Source organism: Carassius auratus, unplaced genomic scaffold (assembly GCF_003368295.1).
Source record: "Carassius auratus strain Wakin unplaced genomic scaffold, ASM336829v1 scaf_tig00009130, whole genome shotgun sequence".
NCBI classification, from domain to species: Eukaryota; Metazoa; Chordata; class Actinopteri; order Cypriniformes; family Cyprinidae; genus Carassius; species Carassius auratus.
Genome location: NW_020524006.1, coordinates 1030515 through 1043882, shown reverse-complemented (window position 1 = coordinate 1043882; position 13368 = coordinate 1030515). Strand labels below are relative to the sequence as shown.

Genomic DNA, 13368 nt, shown 5'->3' with positions numbered 1-13368 from the left:
GTGAATTTATTCATGAACAGATGAAACTTGAGGAAAATTGTTAATTAATAGCCAACATTTGATTACAAAAAAGCCAGTGAATTATTCTTGTAACAGTTTATGATCTTTCACAGGGAATATGAGACAGATGCCACAATGACATCTAGATTTGGAAAAACATACAGCCGAAGAGGAGGCGATGGGACCTCCAAGTTTGACGAGGTGTTGTCCAATAAAAGAGCCACGCTCAGCACCAAATGGGGTGAGACGACTTACAAAGCCAAGGTTGGAGCAAAGAGGCCTGGTTTGAAGACCGAGGTGACAGATCAGACCAAGAGGTCCAAGGTCTCGGACGGTGATGGCTCAGAGGATCCATTTGGATTTGACAGTGACGATGAATCCAGGCCAGTCACATCTCGTAGCGTAGGCCAGCCTAAACCCAAGATGACGTCAACAGGGGCATCCCAGGCCAGCCTAACACTGGAGCCCAACAGCAGGGTGAACCAGCCCGCCAGCGTAGAGGCCGTGGCACCCAGCAGGGCCCCCTTTGCTCTCAGCGCTGAGAGAAGTGCTCACAAAGTGCCAGAGGACCCTGGAAAATACACCTCTACTACAGGTATGTTTTTTCCAAAAAAATTTACAGTGACAAACAGGAAAATAGTTTGTTAATAATTAGGGCCGGGACTCGATTAAAAAAATGAATCTAATTAATTAGAGGCTTTGTAATTAATTAATCGAAATTAATTGTATTTTAATCGCATATAAATATTTGACCTGAGAACAGTAATAAGTAATTTTTTTTCACATGGATTTATAGTATACCATTGAATAATGACTGAATACATAAGCTTAAGCAACAAAATATTGTTTATTTTTGTTCAACCAAGTCTAGCAGACCAGTGAAATTTTTGCCATGAAGTGTATCAATAGCATATTTAGAAACAATTTAGAAATAGTACATTTCAGAAATTCAGGAAGCTTATAGGTGCTGGAACCTTCTGTAAAGTGTTTTTTAAGTAAAACACAATACTGTCAATTACATTCAGAACATTGGAAACACTGACTATTAGAAAACATCTCTCTGTTGCTTCAGAGGCCATAACATACTCAGGTCCAACTCTCAACAACCTTGGCCAAAACAATAGAGAGTTCAATATAAACTGTTGCACCAACAAAATAATACATAGTTCAACATAAAGTGTAAAGTCCACGCTAGCTGCTATATGTTTTGCGTTTAGGTGATACTTGAGGCTCGATGTGCTGCATGATATGCGAACGCTAGTTGGTGCTTCAGTATAATCGGTCCCGCCGAAACTCATCCAGTGAGAAACGTTCCGCGGTGCAAAAATAAGTTATTAAAAATGTGAATTTTTTTTCCCTGTAATTAATTAATCTTAGTTAACGCGTTATTTTTTGTGTAATTAATTAATCTCAATTAACGCGTTAAAGTCCCGGCCCTATTAATAATGCAAGAAGACAATAACAAAGAGTAATTTTTCCAGCTAAAGTCAGTAGATGCTGTCTGAGTCTTTCAGGTGTTTGACCTGTTTAACTTTACACATCATATAAACCTGCCCTAGATAGGGTTTTTGTGGTCTCTTACTTGCCTGAAACATTTGAGCAAGCAACTTTAATTTACTGAAATTACTTGTACTTATATTTATTAAGTTACTTAACTTTGATGTTCTTTGATGTTCATTTTAAGCATTAATCACATAATCAAAGGAAGCATATACTAGGGATGCATCGATCCGATACTTGCATTTTCACCAGTACACTGAACCGAGAAGCATTTCTGTCGGACGATTTCCGATTCGAGAACCGAGGAGCTGATGATACTGCACATTGCGTGATTCAGTGTGAAGCAGACTGACACACAGCGCGTCTGAACCGAGCTTGTTCTTTTACTGATTGATTCTGAACTGATTCTGTGCTAATGTTATGATCTCTGTCCACTGGAACGCCATTGCTTTTAATTTAAAACTGTTTTTTTTAAACAATTACTTATCAAACACATGGAATTAGAAATAAAGGCCTGCCTCTAATAAAAGCCTGCTTCCAATAAAAGTCTGTTACCTTCTGCAGTTCAGGTAAATAAAGGCCCCGGCTTTTATTTGAGGAATTACGGTATTACTATTTTAGCCTTCTTAATGCTACTACTGCTAATACATATTAATAAATCTTTATTTTTAAAGGAATATTCAAATTTGTTTTCTTTTTTAAATTTTAACAGTAAACCTCTGTTTTGCAGCAATTTGTTTGCCAAAAAATAAGAGTTTAATTTTCATTTGATTAGGATAAATTAAACTAATGTTTTATGCCTAAATAAAAATAAGAATAACATTTTATAGGGCCCTATTATTGTTCAAAAAAGGACCCTATAAAAAAATAAAATAAAAGGTTTAAAATACAGTCCCGTAGTTCTTAATTTGCTTTCTATTAATTCACCATTTGTAAACTGATGTTTACTGTTATTTTTAGAAATATTTCTAAATTTTTATTTTTATTAAAACTATATTCACTGAACGTAATAAAAAAAAAAAATTGAGAAACGAATCGAGAGCTTAAGAATCAAAATCGAATTGGGACATCCGAATCGATACCCAGCTCTATTTAACACACAAACGAGCGACGATCAGGTCAACAGAGAAGGATGAAAATTATACATTGAATTAAAAAAAAAAACTGCACTGGTATATCGGATCAATTCTGAAAAAATGGTATCCTTGCATCCCTGGCATATACATTTTCATCACCAAAGTGATGTCACACATTAATTTGCATATTTATGCGTCATAGTGTCAGTCAGGCAAGTTTTGGCACTTCAGATCTATTCTATTCTCTGAACTGTCACATACTGTAATGCAGGTATAACGGGTATAAATAGTGACTAAACATGACCCATTAATACTACATGTTAACCAGGAGTCACTCTCACTCTACTCCTTAAATCCTAATTTATTATCTGTTAAAATCAACATGCATCTACACTAAACAGCGACTATATGATGGTTTTAGCTATATTACTTTTTTTTTTTTCATGCAACAAACCGTGCATATTAACAGATGAACTATGTTCAATTTTATAAACCCAAACAGTCAGTAAGTTACAGATGCTTGGAAGCGCTGTTTATGCTCATTTATTGACGAGTCTGCTGCGGTACAGCCAACTGAATGCACAGCTTCTCTGCACAAAATAGGCACAGAGAGAGGTGATTCTGCTCTAGGAAAGTCAGACCATGAAGAGAATTCTTCAACGTAAACTGAATGATAATTCAAGTTTACCCCAAAAGGTTGCAAATCAATCATTGAGTTGTCCTAAAAAAATTAATTTGATCTTGTAGATACGGATGGATTCTCATGCTTGGGTGGATATATGAAAAAACTTCCTGCTCATACCCAACAAAATGCAAAAAAAACCTAACTGTCACACTTCAGTTTCCTATTTGTGTTGTAAGGAGGGTAAAGAAATGTGGAAGTGAATGTGGGTGGAATTTCACATGCATGTTGCTGTAGGGATGTTGGTTGTAGCAGTTCAGACCTGAGATAAACTGACTCCTCAATCATTTTTAATAAAAAAATAATAATAAATCATTCATGTTTGTCAAAAAACTTATTTGAGGGCATCTGCTGCCATGAGTGCTACAGCACTACAGGCTGTAGACTTGTGTAAGACCCTGCTTAATATCACAGTAATGGATACGGTGGACTGACTCTTATAACAACACCCTAGAGCTCCCAGCAGCCCAAGAAATGAAAGTCTTTAATTGACCCAAACTCTATTTTACATTTCTTCTGCATAATTGGTTTTTCAAATCAGTACTTCTCCAGGGTCTTGCAAATAATTTGGCTGACTAAGTAATCAATGAGGTGAAGTTTTCAGAACACTGACACCCGTCAGCGGAGATGTTAATAAGAAGAGAACACTTAGACGGCGATGGAGCGAGGCATCTGGACAGGCTCCTGTGAGCTGTTTATCTAATTTAGAAACTCAGCACACAGAACTCATCACCTTGCCTGTAACCACTATGGGTCTCTTATTATAATGCATGCTGATGAGTGGCTCTCACTGAGACACTCTTTGTTGCTCCTATGCATATTGCTTGTATCAGTCCATTATCTGGCAAAAAGTAGATGTTTGTTCATGTTGTTCTCTAGACAGCAAAACAAAACTCGTTGAATCAAAGAGGAATTTGTACATGGACAATAACTAAAAGATTATAGTTTTAATAATCATTCTAATTTTATGAGAATAAAGAAGGCCATGCCACAGCTATAACGATAAAAACACAGAGGTATGATATTGCTGGTTTTTGCAGCTGACGAATAGGGATGTCCCGATTCATTCAACTCGCGATGCAAGTCATCATACTGATTTCATGATATGATTTTCTCACAATTTTATTTTTACAAAATGAATTAAAATTTTCTAAACACAAATGTAAGAAATGCATTACTGAAGCATGTTACAAAGCAGGGCTGTGCAATATGGACAAAAACCTATCATGATTTTTTTTTTAATCAATTTTGCGATTTTTGACACAGACATGCTTTACAGTCATAAATGCTTTCAGTATAAATTTGAAACATATTTCCAAAAGAAAACCAATGAGATCTTTATCAAAAAGTTGTAACATGTCTCTAGAACAGACATAAGTCAAAATAATCACTAAGATTTCAAACTAAATGTCTAGACATATGGCAATAAATAATAATAAAAAATAAAATAAAACCTGTGTTCAGGGATTTATTTATAATTTTTTTTGCCATGCATTGATCATAAAGCTCACTGTAGCAGTGCCTCAGGTGTTATAGGTTTTGCCCAATATATTTATTGCCCAAGGTTCACACGTACTCCGTCTGCAGTGCGTATACAGTAAGTTATGTGTACGCAATTCAGAAGCTGCAATGAGAGTGCATGATTGTAAGGCGAAAGCACATTAAAATCATGCGCGAGTGCGAATCTATCCGCTGGCACGCAGATTTTCTTTGCTCTGTTAACAAAACCAGATGCATGTGCTCAGATCATATTAAATCTTTTCGCACCTTTCTAATTATAACTTTTTCTGTTTTTACTGCGTGCAGTGTGAACATTCTGATCCGTTAACATGGGCTCAAAAAAAAAGAAAAAAAAAAAAGGCTACGCATCACAGACAGTGTGTGAACCTGGAGTTAGGGATATGCCCAGTCTGCTCTGTTCTCGCGCTCCACTTAGGCACGCTGCATCCTGATTGGTTCAGTTAACATACTGCGGGAGGCCGGGAAGCACACACTCAAATCGCGATTTTATTTAGATTTTGATTAATTGCGCAGATTAATCGAATAATCGCAATTTTTGCTTCACGAGGAATAAGAGAAGAATAAGACAATTCACCTCAAGAAAATGTGATGAGGATTACGTCAGAATTTTAGATTTCCTCAGAAAAAAGAATAAAACGCTTTATTCAGCAGAAATCATAAACATGACTAAATCTCTTTTTATTTATATACTTGTATTAGTTTTCACATAATGTGTAAACCATTTTACTTGTTAGACTTTTTCCAAACTATAATTCCTGACTAAATGTATAATTTAGTGAAACATTATTAAGTTTAATAACATTCAGAAGCTTAATGTAACAAATTTAACGAACAATGCTGTTCTTTCAATTTATCAATAATAATAAAAAAACACATTTCCACATTAATAATAACAATAATAATGATAATGATACTAATAACTAATTTTTTTTTTTTTTTGTTGTTGTAGAAAATCAGTGTGTGACTGGAGCAATGATGCTAAAAATTAAGCTTTGAAAGTCAGCTGTGATTGTTCCTAATAAACTGTTTAACTGCACTTGCAAGTGAATATAAAATTATTTTGTGGGATAATTAAATATATTATAAATAAACTACAAACATAAAAATATATACATTTATTTTGTCCTCACATTCCTTCTTGTAACTCTTCCCTCTCAGTCACAAACCTGACTGAAAGGCTCATTATGCAGCTCATTATGCGGGCCTTTGTCGTCTTATGTGTAAATCACAATGATGTTCATGATAGTTCACGCCCTCTCGCATAGACCCTTTAGTGTCTTAGAAAATTTAAAAAACACAATCATGTACATACATGCAGCTCACACATTATTATAGCCAAGTTTGTGCTGATTACAGTGATAATAGACTTTAGCCATTCAGATGTTTATAAGCGGCTGAAAAAAGCACAAATATCAGGACATGACAACTTCTCCAGGGCCTCCAAAATACCCTTTGGCTTTAGATGGTTAATATTTCTGTTATCGTTTTTTCAAACCCATAAGATAATTTGACTATCTTTGATGTGTTGAATAAGCTGACAGCACTACAGTTTACTGGTGTTCATTCAGCTTCAGCACACTCAGCTTGACCAGCAATGCACAACATTAATAACTATAATTTGGGAATGTCATAAACATAATATTATAAAGAGAATATTACCGTAATAAAAAAGTTGTGAATTATTTGGGTTTATTTTCCATGTTTCAGCACGTTGTTCATTGTTACAGGAAGAGCCAAGAGCGCGTCCACGACACATGACTATTCGGGTTGTAGCGCGGGTGCATTGGAATATTGGAAATAGGCTACTTCTGTTTTAAACCGTGAAGGCAAGCCAATGGATATCATACAAGCAACGTGTAAACTTTGTGCTAGTCAAACTTATGCCAGTGAACGTCTTTCACCATGATAGTGAAAGATAAAATTGTTGCGAAGGAAATTAATTGTAATATTAGTTTAATAATAAAGGTAACCTAATAATAATAGCCAGAAAATAACAGGCTTACATTAATTGGAAATGCCAAATACTCTAAACAATGACAATATTTAATGGTTTTGACAATATCTCTGGCTGTAGTCCTTACATGATTGTCCTCTTTCAACACACTCCATTTTATCGTCAGTCCCTTCCCTACCTTGTCTTTATTTGAAAAAAAATTATAATAATAATAATGATGGAAAATTCTATAGGCAATAAATAATTGGACAATGTGATGCCAATGCATATAAGATCAATCGGTTTCAGTTAAATGTGAGGAGATTTAAAGCCCAAAATTTAATTATCCAGTATGCAAAAATAATAAATAATAATAAAATAAATAAATCTTCACTTTCTCAAAGTAAACTTCTCAAATGTTCCAGTGGAGTGTATGTATTATCCAAGATGAATGGCAAATTACTTCTGTGGAAATCTGAACAGCAGGATAGCTTAATAACACCTGGAATGTCTAGAAAAAAACACATTATAGGGAGAATAGAGCTTTAACTCTGCTTTCCATTTATTGCATGACTCACTCATATTTAAGTGTGCTTTCTCTGGACTGAGAAAATGCTATAATAGGCATGGTTAGTAGGGGTGTAACGATACACAAACATGATAGATTGGTACGTACCTTGGTTTTGATGTCACTTTTTGGTAAAAATATTTTGGTACAATTTTTTTGGCTCTATACTACTTTCTCAGAACTGATCCCGATCAGATACCAGAAATTCTGAGTATCTACCGATCTGATTTAAGCAAAGTAAAAAAAAAAATAAAAAAAAAAAAAAAAAAAAAAAAAAAAAATATATATATATATATATATATATATATATATATATATATATATATATATATATATATATATATATTTGTTGCTTAAATATAATCATTTTAGATGGTGGGTCTTATAACTTTTTCAGAACAGTTTATTTAATGGAATATGTAGTTGTACAGTTTATGGGTGGTGTTGGTGCAGTGGATAAGACACATGCCTTTGGTGTGAAAGACCCGGGTTTGAATCCACTGTGAGACACCAATGTGTCCCTGAGCAAGACCCTAGTTGCTCCAGAGGCATGCGATCTCTGACATATATAGCAATTGTAAGTCGCTTTGGATAAAAGCGTCAGCTAAATGAATAAATGTAAAATATAATTTAAACATTAAATAATTAAGACATCACTAACAGGTAAGTGAAATATAATAATTATAAATACAAATTTCATAAAAAAAAACGCTCTTCTCTGCACTGAATTTCTATGGTGAACTAACGAGTTGTGGAAACTGATGCTACGTGACATTTTGTTTACAAGCTGTTTTATTGAATTCAGTCGACCTGTCACTCAAATGGCCATACCATTAATTATGCAGAACTTTAAGGCTTGATAAAATTTGAACAGATAAATATCTACCCCACTCACAGTTGTCATAAAGTGCACAATTAGCTATATAGACAAAAAAAAAACCTTTTTGTACGAAGCTGTAAATATTTTTTTTTCCTGCTATAAAGTTGGCCATTTTACCATAGCGGGGTCTATGGGATTGACTCCCTTTTGGAGATTGAATTGCAGTTAAAGTCACTTCCGTGTTGGATTCAAGAGAGAGGCCGGAAGGTTGCTGCTTGGTCTGAACATATTATACATCGTATTTTTTATTTTAAGCACCTGTGTTCTACTTATGTGCACCCCTGAATATAACCATGCTCAGCAGCATTTAACATGTAAATACTCCCACACAGTCGAGGAGCTTCCTGTTTTTGAATGCAAGCACCGTCCTGGATGAACTGCTCCCCAGTTGTGGGTTTTCAGCTTCACATTGATATCACAAACCAGAAGACAACCGTGTACATAATCTTTCCTATCTCTCTACATGAAATCGTGAGTTAAAGTGACTTCACATTCAGCCAAGTTTGGTGACCCATACTCAGAATTCGTGCTCTGCATTTAACCCATCTGAAGTGCACACACACAGAGCAGTGAACACACACACACACAAACTGTGAACACACACCCGGATGTTAATGTTAAAGCTGCACCTGAAAGGAATATGAAAATATTTGACAGTATTTTGTTTAATTGTTTCCTAAAATGTTTGTGTGAGCTGGAAATCATCTGCTCTAATAAGAATCCCCAGAATGTGGCAAACAAGTGTCCCGTGGTGGTCAGAGGACAGGACTGGATTAGAGATGACACTGACAGGGATAAGACTCAGGCTGAAGTAGAGCAGGAGGAACATTGACGTGTTTGTTCCTGGTACAAATGTTGCGGGTAATTTTGGTGGAAACGCGGCATAAGCCTTGAATTGTGATGCTGATGTGGCTTAATGCAGCATATGATCTCATTCTAATGAATATTTTTTTTAACTTACATCAATGTTACTGTGATGTACTGTACACTTGTACACATTCACTTTCCGAAACTATAATGCCAGACTAAAATATGTAGAGTGCAACATTTTAAAATATGATTCATACGAATTGAAATACGACCTTTCATTGAACTGTAGGACTGTAAAATTATTAATATTCTTATTATAATTGTTTTTTCTTCCTAAAACACCAGTGTGAATTTAGACAAAAATGCTGTATCGCAACTAAAATGGTAGTTGAGTCCCCATTAAAGTTAAGGTAATAATTGAATCACCAACTTTTTTTTCTTAGTTAAATTTTCACACTGGAAAAAAAACTGAATTTACATTCATTTTGATCCCTCAAGGTGCAGTAGATAGATTAATTAAACCTTAAAATGTTCAAAATTTTGTTCCAGTACTGCAAGCCCCCGGAACCCCCTACAGGGACCCAGGTCCACCTACCACAGTCTCACAAAAAATCTGGTTGGAAACACTGATTTAATAAAATTTTATGATCAGTGGTAATCAAGTGAAGGCATTAAACACCAACAATTTAATCTTTCAAAATGTAATCAAATTAAAATAACTTTTTTTTTTTTGGCAATCAAAGTGCTGCACACCAGGTTTTTATTAAATCATGGGAGAAATAGTGTTATTCCTGAAAATATAAAGCTTTAATAATTGTATATCTTGAAATACATTCTACTGTATAATAGTAATGTGTTTCTGCCAATTTCAAGTTAAACTGAATTTAGTTTTGACAGATTGTCTTGAAAACCTAATGAGTTCCTGTGTGCGTGTGCTATGACGATAGTTTTATGAAATTAAATAGTGAAACGCGCAAAGAATACGTTGACTTAATATTTAAAAAGCAGTCTTTCTGCACTTTAATTTTCACAGACAATATTCCATAACACAATTTGATTCATTGTGCAGTCTACTTGTGATTTATCGCTGTATTATGTCATTGAGCATTTGCATAGTTCACTACTGTTTAACGTTGTTGCATTGTCAACCCCTTTTAAAAAATTAATGACTTCTGCTGCCCTATTTCGAAACGCTTCGTATGAGCACTCTTTGACTTGATGTTTTCATACATTACACAGACTTTAATTCAGATGTGTTTATAGGTCTGTTACATAAACCCATTTTCAACAAAGATTTGAACAGAATTCTGTCTTTGGAGAGTGATGACAGTGCTTTAAACTGTCTTTTATAGGTTTGTGTTGAATTACCGGTCATTTGGATGAGGTTTTACAAAAGTCAAGATGTTTGATATGATTGTGATGGCCTAATTTGTCTTTCACCTCTTCACACTCTAATGAATAGGGTAATGTTCTGAATTACCAACGTGGTGATATAACCGATATTGTGTAAGTGTTGTTGTGTAATAGATGGTTTTTAGGCCTAACAGCCTTTCTGCAACACTGACTTCCTTTGGAATGGAGCTCAATGGGGGTATTGTATGTTGGGGACCTTTCTCCAAAGCTGCCATTAAAATTTTGTCCTGTCTTCTAGTTCACAATAGATATACTTAATTGTGCTTATTGGTGTAATGGAGAATATGTACAGTAATGGAAAAATGGTAAATGGCGAGTGTTGTCTGCCAGACTATAATGTAGACAGTGTTATGACTGCAGACATGTGATTATTGCTTTGATGTCTAGCAGTGTGTTCATATCGTCTTCTGGCCTGTGTTTGGCTAATCTCTGGGTAAGAGATCAGAGAAAATTGATGGACTAAGTCTGTCTTTGACCCTCGGTTCACTAGTTTTAAACCTATAGAAAGAGTTTTTATTTTGCATAAAACTTGTGGTGGCTTTCATGTTTTCAGAATATCTCCGTAACCCTCACATTATCAGATGCTTTTGGCTGCCAAATAATTAATAGGGTATTTTCACAATGTTGTCAGTAACTGAAAATGGTACTTCACATTTGTCAAGTGTGTGTGTGTGTGTGTGTGTGTGTGTGTGTGTGTATATATATATATATATATATATATATATATATATATATATATATATATATATATATATATATATATATATATATATATATATATATATATATATATATATATAAATATTTAAGGTAGGGGTGGGCGATATGGCCAAAAAAGTATTTTTGCTCCTGTGTATATAAGCGGAAGTATTTTTGCTCCTGTCAAGTGAAAGTTGTAGAAACCAGATTGTTAATTTTGCTTGAACGCGTTATGGTCAGAACATGACAAACACTTCATGTTTTTGATTTAAAACACTTTTCCAGTCATTTTAACCTTTTTTTTAGGTGATGTATGAAAAATCGTGGTCTAAATATATTTAGTATAAATGCACAAATGAGATATAGAAAAATATTATTTTTGTTTTCCATTACTCCTTTAATAATTTAATACATGTCTACATTAGGGGTGTCACGATTCTCCAAATCCTCGATTCGATTGCATTTTCGATTCTAAGGTCACGATTCGATTCTCGATTTTTACATTTATTCTCTTTAAAGCACAGATTGTCATTTTTCAAACTAGACTTTTATGTAATATAATATCTGACCTTTGTTTGCAATGTACCACATTACACTGTCAAATTTAAAACTTTTATTAACAACATAATGTAACAACTTATATCTTTAGTCAATTGAAAACTTAAAATAAACTGCCATCCAGTTTCTCTTTTGTAAGTGCAGTCACAAAAGATGACATTCAAGTTCATAACAAAACAAACAAAAACAATAAAAAATGACTAAACTAACCTTCAAATATTATGATGTGTCTATTTAAAAGATTAAAGATAAAACACTTGTTAAACACTTCACTGTAATTCATTTAGATTTATTTATATATATATATTATGTATGTGTGTGTGTGTGTGTGCATCATTACAGTCTGTAAAATGTGTATCTCTTATTACAAGACTGCAATCACTAGCAATCAGAAGAATTCCAGATCTACTCTATAAACAATGCATTAAATTACATTAAAGACAAAAATAAATCAAACAAGCAAAAGAAATGATTACTCACATGTATCTGGTCCACCGATGGGTCAAGTGAAGTGAATTATTACTCATTTTCTAACAGGCATCGAATACTGACTTTAGGAAAAGGGGAATAACCAATGACATTTGAGATAACAACTAAAACAGCAAGCCCCGCCCCACGACTGACAAAAATAAAATTGTTCGGGCAAGCAGAGGTGAGATGATCGAGCGCGAGGATGTGGGGAATGAGCATGCGCTCGCGAGGGCTTGTATTGCGCGCATAGTACATGTCACGTGCGCGCGAGAGTTTGAAATGAGCTCGCGGGCTCTCGTTTCTTGGCATCCGATTCAGTTTTCCTCTCGCGGAAGCCATATAGCGCGCGCCCCAGCATCAGTTGTATGCTCAGTTATTTTTGTCATTGATTTGCCGTCATACAACATGGGGGCGTGGCAGCATCGACGATTTCCATTTTTTAATTCGAAGTTCGAGACTTAATTTTGATCGATTTCGATTTAAAATCGAAATCGTGACACCCCTAGTCTACATTAATAATATAATAATTCAATGTGAATATCCCACCTTCTGCCACAATACCATGGTGCAGTTAGTGTTACTACAGTAAATCCATAGTAAACGAAAGCAATTTGTAGATCATTTTATTTAAGTATAAATAATTGTTTCTATTTAAGTAGTGGTTCAAATGAGTAGCGCTGTTTTGTGATATTGCACATTTATCAATCTTTTGTTATTGTTTTTATTGAAGAAAATTGTATCACGATAGTTATTGTTTTATCACCTAGCCCTAGTTTAAGGCTCAATGATTAATCATATTTAAATTTTGATCAGGTTTTTCACTTCGGTTCACTCAGGTTTTCTTGCATTGGTACCAAACCTCCATAAGATTTCAAGATTTGGGCTGCCAGATGTCAAGAGATTTAGTGTTGTGTTATTTTCTACTCTTAAATGGATACATTTAGACAACCTGGCAAATGTGCTCTGAAAAAAAAGAAACCCTGATGATTTGAAAGTACCTACATACATGGAGTTTAGAGATCTGCATTATTAATTTCTGCTAAATGGAAAGTGTAATACAGCCAGTCTGCATTTCTTCACAAGGCTGTTTGTTTTTTCCTGTGACTAAATCTGTGTGCAGAGCCTCTTAGTGATGACCTATAATAAATCCAAACATGAACCTCGACTTTATTGTTTGCATTTGTGGTTGTGGAACAAATGCACTTATGCAACCACTGAATTTGACTGTTTTAGCTTTTTGAGAGAAGGTTTTGAGTT

The 13368-nt window shown here is 34.6% G+C and overlaps 1 protein-coding gene across 1 annotated transcript in view; it reads left to right on the top strand.

Annotated features, from left to right (window-relative positions):
• LOC113072476 (wings apart-like protein homolog) overlaps window positions 1-13368 on the top strand; it is a 59771-nt gene that overhangs the window by 1853 nt on the left and 44550 nt on the right. The window contains exon 2 of the mRNA XM_026245463.1: window positions 114-595. Coding sequence (XP_026101248.1) covers window positions 136-595 — 460 coding nt within the window. The 5' untranslated portion in view covers window positions 114-135. The remainder of the gene's footprint in view (window positions 1-113; window positions 596-13368) is intronic.